This window comes from Myotis yumanensis, unplaced genomic scaffold, assembly GCF_028538775.1.
Source record: "Myotis yumanensis isolate MYYU_CA2020_CCGP unplaced genomic scaffold, mMyoYum1.0.hap1 SCAF_2, whole genome shotgun sequence".
Classification (NCBI taxonomy): domain Eukaryota; kingdom Metazoa; phylum Chordata; class Mammalia; order Chiroptera; family Vespertilionidae; genus Myotis; species Myotis yumanensis.
Window position 1 is genome coordinate 132853364 of NW_027223753.1, and position 19043 is coordinate 132872406.

General features: G+C 37.8%; 1 protein-coding gene and 1 non-coding gene across 3 annotated transcripts in view; one reads left to right on the top strand and one right to left on the bottom strand.

Moving 5' to 3' along the window:
- The window catches only part of NSUN3 (NOP2/Sun RNA methyltransferase 3), a 68406-nt gene extending 50124 nt beyond the window's left edge, over positions 1-18282 (top strand). Inside the window, exons 6-7 of one of the 2 annotated variants that reach the window (XM_070406042.1) lie at positions 13697-13930; positions 17191-18282. In XM_070406042.1, coding sequence (XP_070262143.1) covers positions 13697-13930; positions 17191-17197 — 241 coding nt within the window. In that variant the 3' untranslated portion in view covers positions 17198-18282. Of the gene's footprint in view, positions 1-13696; positions 15795-17190 lie in introns of those variants that run through there. The other variant, XM_070406040.1, reaches the window with a different exon arrangement.
- LOC139004539 (U6 spliceosomal RNA) lies at positions 15596-15702 on the bottom strand. The gene has a single exon (XR_011470417.1). It is a non-coding gene; the product is annotated as a U6 spliceosomal RNA (small nuclear RNA).
- Positions 18283-19043: the final 761 nt, after the last annotated feature.

Here is a 19043-nt window from a genome sequence, read left to right on the forward strand (position 1 = left end):
GAAATTGTGTGTAATTGTTCCCTACTTCTGGTGTGGGGCTCCAAGTTAGCAGGATCAGTGGCCAGCACATGAAGCGGAGGGGAGGACAAAGGCACACTAGAACCCAGGAGGAGAAAGAGGAACCATGCCTTTCTATCGTGGGTATTGAGAAATTTTAATACTTTTCCTCCTGCCTTCTGAGTTCTGTGACTGGGCTAATACTCAAATTTAATAGAGAGATTAACAGGGGAAAAAAATCAAAGTTTTAATACATGTGCATGGGGCATCCCATAAAAATTTCCAAGACTGTGATAAGAGATTTTTAGACAAAGAAGAAATGGGGTTGGGCGGGGGAGGGTGTTAGATATAAGAGTATAGACGATTTACAAGTGATGAGGAAGAGGGAACATGTATGGCAGGAACTTGCGAGGCAGCTCAGAAACAATGGGACTCATGGGCTATCTAGCTGACAAGCTTGGAGTCTTTCTGCGAGGGCGAAGTTTCTTAAGGTGATTAAACCAAGGCCCCCCACCACACCCACAAGTTGAGCCAGTGGATCTGTAAAAACATGTGGGTACACTAAGCTACATATTCATTTCAAGGAATGTTGACAGTTAAAAAGGCATATGTAACCCATGGCCCCATCAAGTATAGGACATTTCCATCACCCCAGAAAGATTCCTAGTGCTCCTTTGGAATCCTTTCACACCACTCTCCAGAGGCAACCATCGCTCTGATTTCTTTCACTGAAGAACAACTTTGTCTGTTCTCAAACTACATAAGAGTGCAGTCTAACTTGTATTCTTTTATCTGGGGTTTTCCCCTCAGCATAATGTTTTTGAGGTTTATCATATTGTGTGTATCAGAAGTTTGTTCGATTTTATTAGGTGAGGTAAGAAAACAACATCTTTGCTTTTGAACTGAATCCTCTTGTCCACACAAGAACATTTACTCAGAAGGGCTTGAGCAAGGCTTTGGGCCACCATCTCATCTCTGTAAGAGCTGCCTCCTCAGGGATACCTTTTCATCACTGCTTCGCTTTGGGGCACAGAACCTGTTGACTTTTCCAATCCTACAGGGCCCAAATTACTGAATTTGTAGTTGACTTAGATTATAATCCACAGGCTGTATTCCTTCCATCTCTGCTTCCAAATTCCCAAGATATTTCCTGAACCTTCTCTTGTTAACACATACTAGCATTTTGAGATTTTCTTCTAGTCATCCTAGTGTTATATAAGCTTTGTTTAGCATGTGATCTATTGTTTAGTTGTGATCTGTCTTAGCAAGATATCATAAATAGTGATTTTATTAAATGTTTTTCCATGGCTGTATTAGGATTCTCTAGAGAAACAGAACAAATGGTGTGTGTGTGTGTATGTAAAGGGATTTTTAAAAGGAATTGGCTCACATGATTATGGAGACTGACAAGTTCAAAATCTGCAGGGTGGGCCAGTAGTCTGCAGATGCAGAGAAGAGTCTATGTTGTGGGTCAAGTCCGAAGGCTGTCTGCTGGCAGAATTCCCTCCTGTTCAAAGGAGGTCAGTCAGCCTTTTCTTTTCAGACCTTCACCTGACTGGATGAGGCCCACCCACATCGGGGAGGGAAATCTGCTTTACTCAAAGTCCACCAATTTAGGAGTCAATCATATCTGAAAATACTCTCACAGAAACATCCATAATAATGTTTAACCAAACATCTGGGCACCATAGCCCAGCCAGGTTGACATATAAAATTAGTGATTACTGTAGTATATGTTTGACTTTGTCCCGTATTGCCTGCTTACATAATAAGCCAGATCTGCATTTAATTAATTAATTAATTAATTAGGCATATTTTTATTGATTTCAGAGAGGAGGGGGTGGAGAGAAAAATCAGTGATGAGAGAGAATCATTGATTAGCTGCCTCCTACACACCCCCTACCAGGGATTGAGCTGCAACTCGGGCATGTGCCCTGACTGGGAATGAAACCCTGACCTCCTGGTTCATAGGTCAACGCTCAAACACTGAGCCATACCAGCTGGGCACCAGTTCTTCCTTTTATATCCTGCTGAAGCAATTCCACATTTGGTGCCAATTTCAGTATCAGTTAAGTTTTTGTGTTTTTTTTTCTACTATAACACACAGAGAAAGAGATAGGCAGAGAAAGACACAGAGAGACTCAAAACAACAGTGACTTAAGTAAAAGTCTGAGCAGGTTTCTCAGGGTTTCTCTGGTGATCAGTTGAATGCCAGACTCCACAATTATCAGGGATTCAGGCCCCATCTATCTTCTACCTCATGGTCCAGGGTTGCTATTCCAGCTTTTGCTATTTAACTTGCATTCCAAAAGAGCATACTGCACATTATTTTCACTCACATTTCATGGGTCAGACTTAGTCATATGACTACCTTTAGTGAAAGGCAGTTTAGGAAATTAGCCTTAGCTATGCCAATTAAAAATCTCATTACTACTAAAGAAAAATGAGAACAGATATTGAAGAACAATTAGAAGTATCTGTCACAAGTTCGAAATTCCTTGATCAGAGAACACTGAAAATTAATAAGAAAACCAATTTGAAAGAAGTAGATGACAAAGGTCTCATGTGGACAGATTTGTTGCAATATATTTTCAATGGAGAATTAATTAAATTTGGTAATTGATTGGCTCTGGAGTGGGAAGGAAAAGAACATGTCAAGGATAACTGTGGTTGATATATGCAAGAAAATGAAACTAGCCCACCAACTTACACCATACACAAGAATAAACTCAAAATGGATAAAGGACTTAAATGTACGACAGGAAACCATAAAAATTCTAGAAGAATACAAAGGCAACAAAATCTCAGACATATGCCAAAGCAATTTCTTCACTGATACAGCTCCTAGGGCAGTTGAAACTAAAGAGAAAATGAACAAATGGGACTACATCAAAATAAAAAGCTTCTGCACAACAAAAGAAACCATCAACAAAACAACAAGAAAACCCACTGCGTGGGAAAACATATTTGCCAACGTCATATCTGATAAGGGCCTAATCTCCAAAATTTATAGGGAACTCATACAACTTAACAAAAAGAAGATAAACAATCCAATCAAAAAATGGGCAAAGGATCTAAATAGACACCTTTCAAAAGAGGACATCCAGAAAGCCAAGAGACATATGAAAACATGCTCAAAGTCACTAATCATCCGAGAGATGCAAATCAAAACAACAATGAGGTACCATCTCACACCTGTCAGAATGGCTATCATCAACAAATCAACAAACGACAAGTGCTGGAGAGGATGTGGAGAAAAAGGAACACTTGTGCACTGCTGGTGGGAATGCAGACTGGTGCAGCCACTATGGAAGACAGTGTGGAGTTTCCTCAAAAAACTGGAAATGGAACTCCCATTTGACCCTGTGATCCCACTTCTAGGAATATATCCCAAGAAACCAGAAACACCAATCAGAAAGGATATGTGTACCCATACGTTCATAGCAGCACAATTCACCATAGCTAAGATCTGGAAACAGCCTAAGTGCCCATCAGTAGATGAATGGATTAGAAAACAGTGGTACATCTACACGATGGAATATTATGCTGCTGTAAAAAAGAAGGAACTCTTACCATTTGCAACGGCATGGATGGAACTGGAGAGCATTATGCTAAGTGAAACAAGCCAGTCAATGAAGGAAAAATACCACATGATCTCACTCATTCATGGATAATAAAGACCATTACAAACTTTTGAACAATAATAGATACAGAGGCAGAGCTGCCTCAAACTGATTATCAAACTGCAGTGGGAAGACCAGGGAGGGTTGGGGGGCAGAAGGGAGGGGGGTAAGAGATCAACCGAAGGACTTGTATGCATGCATATAAGCATAACTAATGGACATAAGACACTGGGGGGTAAGGGAGGGCAGGGGATTGTCAAGGGCGGGGGAATAAAAGGACACATATGTAATACCCTTTGTAATACTTTTAGCAAAAAATAAAAATTAAAAAAAAAAAATTAAAAAAAAAAAAAGGATAACTGTGGTTAAGAGCATGCTTTGTACAGCTCTAGTGTCCAGATTTGAATCCTGGTTTGGACACTTACTGAGTCAACTTGTACAAGTTGCTTAATTGCCTTACCTGGGTTTTTTTACCTGCAAAGTGAAACTGATAATTCATGTCTCAAAACTTAATTGAAAGATTGAATGAAATAATATGTAAAACATCTAAGTTTAGGAAAATAGATAAAGCGAGGATAAAGTTATAGGGAAAGCAGATATTTAAGGGATAGGAAGAAAAGGAAAGGTACAGAAGGAGGCCAGAAGAAAACTTCAGAAAAGTGAGAGATGGACAAAGAAAGAGTCACATCCAGGAAGCCAAAGTGGTACCAAGTTTTGAAGGGAAGAGTCCAATAGTATAGTTATAGTAAGATGAGGGCTGAAAATAAGCCTTTTAACTTAGGTTGGTTTTGTACTGATTTTATCAACAAGTTTCTGAGGGAAACATATCTACCTTTTAGAGTTAAGGGAACAAAATTTGGTTCAATGAATTACCAGATTATTTGGAATTTAGAATAATTACCAAATTACTCCAGATTATTTGGAATGTTAATGAAGTAACTACCTTTGAGTTTCTAACTTAAATCTAATTCATTAAAATTCTTTAAAACTATGATTTAGATGACAGTCTATAATGAAAAGGCTCAACTTATGTCTCAGCTTGAGTTATTTACTTTCATTTATCTCATCATAAATTCTGTGCAATAGTACTTTAATAGGTGAAGGTTGTATACTTTATAAAAGAAGCAGGTAGCCCAGCTTCTCAGGGTATAGCTTCAGACCTATTAATTCTTAGTTCTTTATATTAAAAGTGCCTAAAAGTACATAGTTATTCTTTACCTTCAGTGAGTATTTGGGACAGTTGGGAAGATAAAATGTATGCATGCAGCGTCCTCTGTCTTATTGCCCCAGATTCCATCTTATTTTAGCAGTGGTAATATTTGCTTCAGGATATGTAGCACTGGGAAAGTTTGTAGTCCATTTCCTGGTATTAGATTAGGTTGGCAGTCTTTGTGCTAAATTAACTGGCTGTGTAACTTCAGACAAGTCACCGAGTCTTTGTGACTCTCCATTTGATAAGTTGGGTCAGACTCTTCACCCTGCGCACCTCATAAGGTTTTATTAAGACTCCATGTGTGAAGTACTCTTTAAATTAAGCACCAAATAAACATAAGGTAACATTCTTAATTAGGCTGATCACTTGTCCCTCACTCGATAACATCAGCATCTCATTTTATTCCTGGACCAAATCCACATTCCCATTGATTCAGGAATATTCTATTCTATTCTATTCTATTCTATTCTATTCTATTCTATTCTATTCTATTCTAGATATTCTATTCTAGTCTATTCTATTTTTAAAATAATAATTTCCTCATGGAAGAATGTGGGCAGTGTCCTCTGTAAGCATTTCACCTTCTTAGTTTTGGATTTAGTTAAATTGTCATTTAAGAAACAAAGACTGCCAGGAGCTTTCATACATTTTTTTTCCATTTTATTAATTATAAAACTGTTTTCCTCTCAAGTTGTAAGTGACCTTATAAAGTAGCTTTATATAGAATCTCAAATATCAATTGAATATTAAATGGTTACAAAGAATCAATTGCAGGATTGATGCTCCTATGATTTTAAATTTTTTAATTTACTACAATCATACTTGGTTTTAAAAAATGTTTAGTGCCAGAGTTTCTAAGATAAGGGGGACAGGGACAGGCTTGCTAATTAATATTGTGCCCTAACCGGTTTGGCTTAGTAGTGGATAGAGCGTCGGCCTGCGGACTGAAGGGTCCCAGGTTTGATTCTGGTCAAGGGCTTGTACCTTGGTTGCGGTCACATCTCCAGTAGGGGGTGTGCAGGAGGCAGCTGATTGATGTTTCTCTCATCGATGTTTCTAACTCTCTATCGCTCTCCCTTCCTATCTGTAAAAAATCAATAAAACATATTTTTAAAAAATATTGTGACCATAAGGAATCTTTAATTCTATTTCACTTGATTGCTTCCCCATATTTACATCTGAAAGAGTGGTAGGTGTTGCCTTGATGCTTTAATTATAATAGAAAAGTCAAGAAGAAAAAGAAAGAATAAGCATATTAATTGCGGTAATGTTTAGCTATAATCTTAAATTTTTCAAGAGTATAGGCATGTATGATTGCTTTACTTCTGCATCACAAATTATAGGAGAGACAGTAGTTGTAGCTTGAAACATGTTACAAGGAAGACATAAAAAGAAGTCAATATATCTCCTGATGATAAATCATGAGGAATTAATGAAAAAGGGGAAAGTTACTTTCTGCTTCGGACAAAAGATGGCACTATTGCTGTGCTGATTATTTTCTTCTGCAATTTGGGCTCAGCCTTTTTAAATGCAGAAAACAGTAAAATTTAGTGATCTAATTTATACTGACCCTCCCAATAGAATGCCAGATTTCTAATCAAGGACCTGAAGAATGGACCAGAAAAGTGGAATTTACATTTTAAAAATTGTTAGCTTGTTTTAATAGCTAAGTATAAAAATAACATTCCCTGAGACTCAGAGATTTGCCATAGGAACAACAGGACACCCCGCCTCATGTTTTCAGTTATCATCAAGTTTGAAATACCCTCCCTCTGGAACTTGGATAATTGTCAGGGTTCCAAGATGTTTTAGTTTTTTGTTTGTTTAGTTTTTCAAGGTCATTGAATTTAATGCTTTCATTAGGATAATACTTATTTTCTTCAAGGTATTAAAATTAGGTAATTATTTTTCTTTTATTTTCCTGGGTCATTATATTTTACTTGCTTGATAGTTGGAAAGCTACATGGACCATAAATCTGGAAATATAAAAGTAGTCTCTCTTCTGCTGGGAAAGCAGCACTTTCTCATGTTGTTTCTAAGCCAGTATTTTAAATGACTCTTGAGACTTAGTTCTCTATTTTTTTCTAAGCAGATCTTTCAAGGATGGAGAAATTTAGTGAAAGCACTGAACAAAAAGACAAAATGAATTCCCGAAAAAATGGCTTTATTATTGATTGTACACACTGTTCTTTAAAAAATAACAAACATATTGCCTAGCCAGTGTGGTTTAGTGGTTGAGCGTGGACCTATGAACCAGGAGGTCACAGTTCCATTCCCAATCAGGGCACATGCCCAGGTTGTGTGCTCTATCCCCAGTAGGGGGCATGCAGGGGACAGCCGATCAATCTCTCATTTCCCCCCTCCCTTCCTCCCTGAAATCAATTAAAAATATATTAAAAATAATAACAAACATACAAATTAAAACACTTTTTTTGTGGAGTAGGGTTGGAGGAGGCTGCAGAGGAAGCCTTGATGCATTGAGAGAACACAAAACAATCCAGTTTCCTTCTAACTTTGTGCTAGAATAAGAAAACACTGATGGATTCCTGCATCTAGACTGCAGATTTGCCTATCTGATGCTTTTAAAGTTAACATTTAAATAGTTAACTTTTAAAAGGTAATTAAATTGAGCTTTCATCATATAACTATGTGACTAGTTTATTATATTGATAGAGTATATAATATATTTATAACTCATTTGAATCTAAAATACAAGTACAAAATCTTATTTCAAGCCTTTGAGGCCAGATGTGTTTCAGAATTCCAAATTTCTTTTGTTTATAAAAAGGTAATGATGTAGCCCTAACCAGTTTGGCTCAGTGGATAGAGTGTCGGTCTGTGGACTCAAGGAACCCGGGTTTGATTCCGGTCAAGGGCATGTACCTTGGTTGCAGGCACATCCCCAGTGGGAGATGTGCAGGAGGCAGCTGATCGATGTTTCTCTCTCATCTATGTTTCTGACTCTCTATCCCTCTCCCTTCCTCTCTGTGGAAAAATCAATAAAATATATTTAAAAAAAAAAGGTAATGATGTACATATTTGGCGTATCACATCACCAGCTTCCCCAGTAGTTTCTAGGGCAGCAAGCACCCTGAAATAAAAAATAAATATGTTTTCAGCAAAATGTATGAAGAGTTATACCACAGGAGGTAAGTCTTGACCATAAATAGCTTTACATCAGTTTAGGTCAGATTTTGAGGCTGAGTCTGCCACAAACTTAAGAAAAAACTGTAGGTTGCAGAGCTTTTTGGCCTTCACAACAGTGTGTAAATACTAGTATTCAGGTCTACTCTGCGAACTGCCAAAAATCAGTAAGGTTTTCTGTTTGTAAATAGGGAAATTTTAATTTAACATTATATTATTTTTAATGGTTTTATTTTTTAGTATATGTGTTCTTCTGTTTTATTAACTAGGTGGTTCAAGCACAAGAATGTATTTCAGCCGATTCCATAAACACTGAAAGACAATCAAAGATTTGGAGAAATGTGTACAGCCAATCTCTGCTATAAAGCAACAGGGTATTAGGCATACATTCTGCAAGGAAGCCATCATTCTTTTTCTGTTAGGAGTACTTTGGGTAAAGCATTTCCCATTCTATTTTATGCTATATTATTAATCAGGGTCAGTTTTATTTCCTGCAACAGTGTTGTGAGATAGAATCTTATTTCTTATTTCAAGTAGGGCTAAGTCTGATCACTTACATAAGAGGCTTCTGAGGGGAACATACATGTTTCAGGAAAATGAGTGAAGGATTGTATTATGTGGCAAGTCTGCTTCCCCCGGCCCTGTATTACAGTTGGACATTGTGTAGTGAATTATACATAATATTTTAAAGCCTAAGATGATGTCTACTAGTTCCCATTTCTGTTTAAAGTATTAGGTTTGCCTTCTCCCTAATCTGATCAGAATAATACTTTTGGTTCATCTACTGTAGTTAGTCATGACATCTTTTGTATGATTACAAAGCTCTGCTAACCATCACTCATAATTCAGTGGTAAATAATTCCAATCATAATACAACTTATTATTTAGTAATTTCATGCAATATAGTTAGTGGTGTAGCACAGGTGAAAAATAATCCATTACTCAGGATCTTCTTAAGCCACAAAATTTACAGTCATTAAGAAATCAGGGGGCACGGCTCATTTGGAGAGTAGCAGAAGATAGCATTATGCCAAAATGGATGTTGCTTAGTTGTTTGGTTTTTCGTCCTCTTATTTAAAAACAAACAAACATAAGAATAACTTTGCATAGCACAGAAATTGACACAAGCATTGAGAACTCTTTGCCTTCTTTGCTATCAGAACCCAGATCCAACATGTCTTATTTTTCTTCTGTGATCCGGACTTACCTTTTTATATGGTCATTACCACAACTTTGCCAGTGTATTAGTGCTACTCCAGTCTCTCTAACTTCTAAATGTTTTTTTCACCTTCCAGAATTTTTAATTTCTTACTGGGCTTGTTAAGAACTAGTAAGTAGTATCTTTCTTCCATTTTTATCATTTCTCTCCAGAGCAACACAGTCTTTCTCACACCCTACTGCCTGTCTTGCAAATACATATACAGTCTTCTTTTTATGATTTGGATGAAACCTATAATAACAGTTACTAGAATCTGATGGACTGTTTCAAAACATGTGTGAATTGTTATGGGAGCAGATGATTTATCCTAGGCACTACTGTAGTGGGCAAAATACTATATATTTAGGTACTTATATTTTAGGCATGTGTTAATTTTCATTTAATATATTGTAAAACACATACTACATTTATCTCTTTTTTTGTAAGAGAACATTTATTGGATAAATTATAGAAGTAGAAAAAGCAATTCCTAGAAGAAATGGGCTTAGGAAACACATTATGGAGGTAAAGGAAGGGCCCTTGGAGCTTGGAAGTGAGGAAGCTATGGTAAGAGGCCTTGGGAGTGGGGGAGAGGAAGGGTAGGAAAAGACAGGGACATGCTCCCAGGAGTTAGAGCGCACTGGATCCTCCTTCCTAAGGGTTCAAGGGTGGAGATTCTAGGGGAGGTTCTAGGGAAGATCTCAATAGAACATTCAGCAGTTTTTCATGTGTGTCCTTTCAGGGTTGTGGTCTCCATTGATGGATTGGCATTTCAGTGCAGCTGGTCTTGACATGAGCAGTGGCTGGTTTTTCTATCATTTGATTTTTATTGAAATACCAAAAGTATTGGTTTTAAATCATTTGATTGTAGAGTGGTTAATACTCTAGCCTTAATTAAAATTGAGTACTTAGTGCCATTTATGTATCAAAAGCAAAGGAACTCTTATGTGTATTTATAAATGCTAATGTAGAGATAGATTTACACTTTCTGCATAACCAGTGTGACCTCAGTATGAGCTGGTTCAATTCATGAGAAAAATGCCTTCTATGGCATAACATATTTCTTAGTATAGAAAAGTCTTGGTTATATGAATCCTGGAAGTGATTTTTTCCCCCCACATTGCCTATTTTCCTTGATCTTTGAATACAAATTATGATATTTTTAAAATGTATAACTACTACCAGCAAAAGGATAGAAATGGTATTTAAAGAACAGTCATGAACAGGAAAACAGCAACAACCATTTGACGAGGATTCCTAACATTTGCCCTAGGGCAGGGGTGGGCAACCCCTGGCATGCGTGCCAAACATGGCACGCCAGTAACTTTTGCTGGCACGCAAAACGCTCTCTTATAATCTTCCATTCACAATTTTTTTCTTAATATCGACTTTTTTATTTTTCAGATAAATTCAGTGTAGGTGCATCTTAGATAAATAAATAATTTTACATAACAAATGTAAGGTATCTTAAAGATAAATAAATAAATAGATAGATAAATAAATAATTTTACATAACAAATGTAAGGTATCTTAAAGACCATAGACATGGATTGATGAGAGAGGGGAAGAGCAATTTCTATGCCTCTGCCTTAACTCTCCCTGCCTTCCTAGATTGGACCAGTGTTTTGGTTTCATCCACATACGCTTGTGAATCTTTGTTCTCAGTGATGAATTTTGTTAAGTCTCGTAATAGGAGTAGCCTGACGGATGAAAGTAGTAGCTCGTGCATATCTCTGAAGGTCACGAAATATAAACCTGATGTAAAATCTCTGTCATCAGTGATGCAGCAGCAAAAGTCCCACTGATAATATCAAACGGAGTCATAAAGTTTTCTGTCGGACTATCAGTGTACATGTATACATTAAAAAATAAATGTATTTTTCATCATCATATACTGTGTTTTTGTCGCTCGAATGAATTTTATTATTTCTTTAAAGTTCTTCACATACGTACACCTTAAGAGATATCAAGTAGGTGTAACATGTTCTCAAAAAATTAGGGTTGGCACGAAGAAGAATTTTGAGTCAGAGATTTTGCTGGTTTTGGCACGCACTCACAAAAAGGTTTCCCACCCCTGCCCTAGGGTGTTGAGATTAACCCAATTTGTAAAAAAGCCTTTCCTTGTTTAGAAATTAATGAGATCAGTTAAGTTATACCAACCTAATTTTAGAAAGATAAATTATGAATGTTGGAATGAAAACAAAGCAGAAGAATTAGCCAACATTGGCAACATTATAGAAATTAATTTAAATTTGCATCAAGCCAGAAACTTATTGTTTGTGAATGATGAGGCTTCTGTATACTTTTGTACAATTGTAATGAGAAAGAATTATACTTACTTGATTAAGGACTGGCTTTGCTAATTGTGAAACTAGAATAAAAACAGTCTTTTTACTATAAGTTTCAGATATCCGTATTCATATCTGCCTATATCCCTTGCACAATACTCTAACTTTTTAAAAGAAAGTCTTTTGTCCATTGCTGTAGTCAGTTGAAAGTGATCCAAACGGAGTGTAGCTGTAACTTGTACAATTGTAGCAAAATATAATGATGCCTTAGTATATCATTATTAAAAAAAAACACCACATCACCGAGTGTGTATTTGTTTCTTATTGCTGCTATAACAAATTACCACAGTTTTAATGCCTTAAAATAACACATATGTATTATCTTATACTTCTAGAGGTCAAAACTTTAAAATCAAGGTGTGACAGAGCTGTGTTCCTTCTGGAAGCTGTAGGGGAGTGCAATAGACAGAATGTTTGTGTCCTCCCCAGATTTATATGTGGCACTCTAATCCCAAAGGTGATGGTATTAGTTAATGGGGTCTTTGGGAGGTGATCAGGTTATGAAGGTGGAGCCCTCATGAGTGGGATTAGTGCCCTTATAAAAGAGACCAGAGAGCGCTCCCTCTCCCCTTCACCATGTGAGGACAGGTCTCCACCAGATGTCAAACCTACCAGGACCTTGATCTTGGACTTTCCAACCTCCAGAACTGTGAGGAGTAGATGTTTATTGTTTAAACCACCTAGTCTATGGTGTCTTTGTTTTAGCAGCCTGAACTGACCACACAGGTAAAGTCAGTTGATAATCATTTCCTTACCTTTTCCAACTTCTAGCAACAGCCTGCACTCCTTGGCTCCTGGCCTTTAGCCAGCAATCCTGCCATTCCATCCTTAGCACCAGTTATCGCCTTTCTTTCTCTGACTTTCTTACTTCTCTTTTCCATTTGTAAATATTTTTGTGAATATGTTAGGCCCACTCAGATAATCCAGAATCTTTCCATCTCAAGAGCCTTAATTTTATCACATCTGCAAATGTCCTTCTGCCATGTAGATCTTTATTGTTAAATCTCAATTATTGGGGATGCGCTTTAATTGTTTAAATATAGATGTGAGACATGGAGTTGACTGGACTCAAATCCAGTAGAGGTTGTGGAACATGATTTTTTTTTAAGTTACTGATTAGTAATTGCTCTGGGGTTATCACTACAGCATCAAGATTAAAACTTTTTTAGTTTTATGTCTCAGTAGATCACCTTGCCTCTCACTCTACTCTTCTTATTGAGGCTATCATGAACTTTCTTTAAGGAAAAACATGGTTTTTTTTGTTTGTTTGTTTTTATTTGAGATAGATAGAAACATCAACATCCATGGGCTGCATCCAGGGATGGAGCCCGCAACCTGGGCATGTGCCCCGACGGGGAACCGAACTGGCAACCTCCTGGTGCATGGGTTGAAGTTCAACCACTAAGCCACACCAGCCAGGCCTGTCATGAACTTTTGTTACCTTAAAACATCCTGGGTTCCTATCCATGCTCCCATCCTGTTTTTCATGAAGAGCTGAACTCCATCTTTTCAAAAACTAACTTCTCCATTTGTAGTCTGAAACTTGGGACTGCTCTTCTCTTGGATCTGCATTTACAAATATTTGTAAGTCTTCTCTTTCAAACAGACAGACAGACAGACAGACAGATAAATCTTTCTTCCTATCTTTTCCCTGAAGCTACTCTTTCATCTAGTGAAGACTTAATTTCTTTTTTAATTTCTGCCTCCCTTTAAATAGGCATTCTCTCAGGGTCTGTCTTTAGTCCACTTTTTTTTTTCTTGCTCTTTTCCTGGGAAATCTTACTTATTCCCATGACTTCATCTATCACTGAGCCCTGACCTCTTTCCTGAAGGTCAGCTGCTCTGTTCCACCTACCCGTACATACCACTCAATATAGTCTAAGATAAACCTATTTTTTCATCATGTTCTACCCTCATCCTCTTATCCTTAAAAGATCACCAGCGAACAAATCAAATACACTCTGTCTTTCCCATGTTGATTGATTTGATTACCATTTTCCTAGTCACCTGGTTAGAGAGAAATAGTTGTGAGGCTAGAAAACATCCAGAGTTATTGCAGTCTGAGTCAGGATTGCAAAAAAGTTTCAAGTATGTAAGTTTCCTTGCCCTCAAACGCCGTAGCCTGTTTTTAATGTACCTAACCAATCTAATGTGTTTTCCTGATTACATGCAGGTCTGCAATTAAGGCGTTGCGTCCTGGAGGGTTACTTGTGTACTCTACATGCACACTTTCCAAAGCAGAAAATCAGGATGTGATCAGTGAAATTTTAAATTCCTGCAGTAATATCATTCCTGTGAACATAGAGGAAATGGCAAGGACTTGCTCCCGAGACTTCGCATTTGCACCCACTGGCCAGGAGTGTGGACTTTTGGTGATTCCAGAAAAGGGCAAAGCGTGGGGCCCAATGTACGTAGCCAAACTGAAGAAATCATGGACTGTGTGAACTTGGTGAAGTGCACTTTGGAAACTATGTCAGTGTACTATTGTATTTATTTTTCTGGGCTTTCTACATGTGAACATTTAAATAATTATGGAGTCAGTTTCCCTGGATCTGTTTTGGAATCCAGGATGCTAGTTTTGGATGCTAGTTAATACTCCAGCATCTCAGAGTTTAGGCTTGAGAATTTTAAGGTGTATATTTTTCCTAGAAATACATCTACAGCAGTGATTTAAGGTGGTGCAGATGGTGTTTGTTCTGTATAATAAAATTGCTGTCTTTTACTTGGCATTTTGTAGTTAAATTAATCTACATGGTTTTGTGCATAGGATGTTTGGAAGTACATCCTCTCCATGAGGTTGGTACTTTGAACCTTTAAAAATGCACATTTGCTGGCCCTCTTAGGATTTGTCTCCGTATCAAATATACAGATTCTTTGAGAGTTTTCCTCCCCCTTTTTCTTAAGAACTGATTGGTATTCTGAGACTAACTTCTTAAGCAGCTCTATTTCTAGTTCTAGCAAAATATGTTTCCTACTTGCTAAGTTGTTTTTTGTTAAGGACTGTCTTCTGTTTACTGCAAAGGTCAGTGACTTTACTGACATCAGCTTTATTTCTGCATGTTTTTTGTATTCACAAATACAAATTGAAAGGGGGAATTATATTGAAAGGCCATTAGAAGAGTAGATTCACATGCATATGTTTGACTTTCGACATTCAGCTAGTAGAATAATGGAGTCTATCTAGCAGACTATAAAGCAAGTGCTTGAAACAAAACCGGAATGATTAATAACTGCAATAACTGGAACTATATTCAGAGAGTTTTGTTACATAATTGCAGTTATAATGAGCACCACAGAATCTGATTATCTTACAGTTGCAATCTGGAGGGGCTTTTTATTTCACTGTGTTATGAAATGTTATGTGAGAGTATGATGTCACATGTTAATGCACAAGAGGGAGATGCCTAATGAGAGTGGATTATATTATTACCAAAACCCAATACATTTACTAAGTGGCTCTTCCTGTTTACATATATCTTGGGAATGTTGTACACGTTTCTGTATGTGTACTTAGAGTTTTAGTTTCAGGGTGGATCATGTGTTTTCTCTAGAAATTGCTTCACTTAGAGTCCAAATATATTTTTCCAACTGTTAAGAAAAAGTATGCACACTTCAAAAGATTATATCATTTTGGAAATAAGCATTAAAAAAAAAACTCTGACTATCCTATATAATAAAAGCCTAATATGCAAATTGTCCCCTTGACCGAGAGTTAGACTGGAGTTCAACCCAGAGTTCGACCAGGGGGCGGGGCTGGCCAGCCAATTGAGGGAAGGCCCTGGCTGGTAGCAGTGGCAGGCAGCTAGGGGCAGGAGAAGGGAGGCCCCGACCGGCTGCCGGAAGCTGGTAGGGACCCTACTCATGCACGAATTTCGTGCACTGGGCCTCTAGGATAAATATAAAATTCTGCTGAAGTTGAAGCTTTTTGAATTGTTTATTCTGTTCTGTGCACGTAAATAGACTATTTACCTATTAACTTTTTTTGTTTTGCAAGCAAAACAACTGGGTTACTGTAACTGGGAAGTCTGAGGAAGAATGTTTATTCTATACTTTCATTCCATTAACCTTTTTATTTTTTTTAGAATGCTTCATGAATTTGCATGTCATCCTTGCACAGGGACCATGCTAATCTTCTCTGTATCATTCCAATTTTAGTATATGTGCTGCTGAAGCGAGCACAACCATTTTTTCTTTATATCTAATCAATATATTTAAAGAAAAGCTGGATCTCTTAGACTCAATCAGATATACTGGGATAATAAAGAAGACTAACGATAATGGAAAAAGATATTTGTTTGTATGTGTGTGCTCATTAATTTTTTTCAATATGAAATCCTGCCTTTAGATACTGTAGGTTTAAGAAGTGCATTCATTCTGAGTAGGTTAATCACAAAGTAAATTTTCACAGTGCACTTCATTGAATGTCATTATTTCCCCAACACAATGCCATGAACCTATTCTGAGTACTCAGTGTGCCATTGGATTAGACCTTCCTATGATTACTTTAAAAATGCAACTATATGTGTGTATATAAATATCTCACTTTATTACTAACAATCATTATAATGAAACAGCTGACATTTATCTATTGACCATTAAATATTTGATTAAGTTATATATACATATAACTTAAAAAAAAAGATAGATAGCTTTTTTGATCTTTTAAACAGTTTCAGAGTGAGTATTGTAACTACCTTTTGTAGATGAGAAAACCAAGCTCAGTACTATTCTTGGGTCCAAGATTAAAACTAGCCCCAAAGGCCAGGCCCTTGTCCCTCTCTGCACTCTGCTGTCTCTCAGGATATCCTACATAATAAAAGGCTAGGGACCATAAGCGGAACGACCAGAACGACGGCTCGACCAGTCGCCATGAGGTGCATTGACCACCTCTCAGTCCCTCTCCTCCCCCACCTCCCCTATCCTCCACCTCTGCCTGCAGGCAAATGAGGAACCATGGGGAAATGGGTGGGTGGCGGCGGGGTGGGACTGGGGACTGGCAAGCAGGCAAAACAGCTGACCTCCCCCCGGCCTGCAGGCTCCGATGGATCAGTGATGGTGAACGGGGGAACCCGGGTGGGTGGTGGGAGGACCAGGCTGGCTGTCAGGCAGTTGGGATCCCCAGCTCATCCCCAGCTGCTCAGGGGGCTCAGGCCAGTGGGAAAGAGCACTGGCGACTTCACCTCCAGGCTGGCTGCTGATGGAATGCACTGCCTGCTCTGGGCCGCTCACGCGGGTGCCGCTGCTGCTGCTGCCTCTGCTACTGCCGCTGCTGCTGCTGGGGCTTGCAGCGCTGACAGAAACTGTGGGGCACACCTGCGACCTACCCGCCCCCCAGGGAGGAGGCAGTGTTCGGCTTGGGACTGGCGAACAGGCAGAAGATGGCCCTGATCGCAGGCTAGGCCTAGGGACCCTACCCACACGATTTCGTGCACAGGGCCTCTAGTAGGTTATAAGAACCCTCAGGGTCGCCCACTGGCTTTACCCTTATTCTCCATTGCTCAGTTTTCTAAAGCAATTCCCTATCCACAGGGCATCTAGGGTTAGTCAATATTTGTTTGTTTGTTTTACCCCAAATATTTTAGGGTGTTTTCTAAAGAAGTACTTCTTGTGATTGTCATACCCAGAAATATCCCAAGGACATACTCTGTGCCTTCCTTTTCTTTGCAGATGCTGAACTGAAGAATAGAAATTTGGAGCAGCCTTGCAATGTCAATTGAAAAGCAAGGAGTAATTGATATTACTTTCTGTGGCATTGAGTTACTTTCAAAATAGCTTTATAAAAATTTAGGTTGCTTACCAACACATTAACTTCTCTCTGCCATCAGCACACTGAACAGCCACTAGTTTCAGAAATAGACTATGAATAAATGTAATGCATTTAAATGGTGTGTACTGAATTTTTAAAGCATCAGATACTATCTGTGGTTTGGAATCAAGGCAGTCTGCAGTCCTTTTATCCAATTATATATATCCATCTAGCCTTATGCTCAAGATTGCATGTTATCCCCTTAGCAGTATTGTGAAAAATATCCTTTTATACAGGGTGAGTAGACATAAAATAATAGAGACCAGACCACTGGCTATGCAACTAAATAAAATTGTTGCAAATCTAATAGGCCCTTATCCAACTAGGCTGTATCTTGGGAGATAAGCATCAGATAATCTGCATAGGCTAATGTAACTCATCTGGAATACAAAGAAAAAATTGGAACCAATAACAACACTTTTATTAGATACCTGGAAGTCCTTTGATGCAATTGAATGGGCTACTTGTATTATGTGCTAGGTAAATTTGACTTTGGGGACAAATATAACAGCACATTTTACTTTCAACCCATTTATATGGTTCAAATAAATGGTTTATAGTCTCTCTATCCTTGCCTTATTACTGCATTGTGGAGGGAAGAAAGGATGGTGCCCATGACTGATGGAACTCTTCAGGCTGACATTGAGCTATAATATCACCCAGGTCCAATGGGTATCTGAAGGGTATTCAGATGAAAGTTCATAAGTTAACTAATATTTGCTGATAGTCTACTTTTTGTTCCAAAAGCCCTAACAACATCTGTCCTGAAAACATTAAAAGTATTATCATAATTTGAAGTGGCTTCAGGCTGCAAAGTCATTGGGTGTGAATCAGAAATACTGTTTTTACAAGTGGATGTTTTCATATTTTTCTACCCAGTAGAGGAATTGCTAGATCATATGGTAGTTATATTTTTAATTTTTAAAGGAACTTTTATACTGTTTTCCATAGTGGCTGTATCAATTTACATTTTTATACCTGAAATTTATATGTTATTAACCAGTTACTTCAATAAATTAAAAAACGAAATACTATCTTGATAGAATAGTTTCTATTCATATTATTGTATGACATTTAAAATAAAGAAGAATTGATTTGGGATTCTCACTAGGAAATACTTAAACAATAGAGTAAAAAAAAAAAAAGGTAAAATTAACCTGTAAGGTTTTTAAGAAATAGGTTTCATTAAATCTAGGGAGGAAGAAAGCCTAGAGTGTATACTTCTTTATTTATTTATTTTTTAAAACCTTTACTGTTGAAAGTATTACATATGCCTTCTGTTTCCTCCATGTGCCCTTTCTAGCCCACCTCCGCCCCCCGCACCAGATCTTTACCATTCCATTGTCTGTGTCCATGCTTTATGCATATAAGTTCACTGGTTGATTTTCCCCCACCTACCCACTCACACCTCGTCACCCTCCCTCCTTCCCCCACCTTCCCTCTGAGACTAGAGTATATACCTCCTTAAAATTTAATTAGCTCAATCAAATATTAACTTCATACCTTTCTGTAACTTTTCATAAATGAAGTAATTTCCTCAATTATGTGAGACCATACAGTCATGTTGAAATTGTGCGAAAGCATATGCTACCTTAGGAAAAGGACTATTTTCCTCACTGGAAGCTATTTGATGGAATACGTCATGACTCAATTAAGCTTGCTATGGCTTGTCAAAAGGAATTTTCTGCTGTATATTGCTGTGGAAGAGCCCATT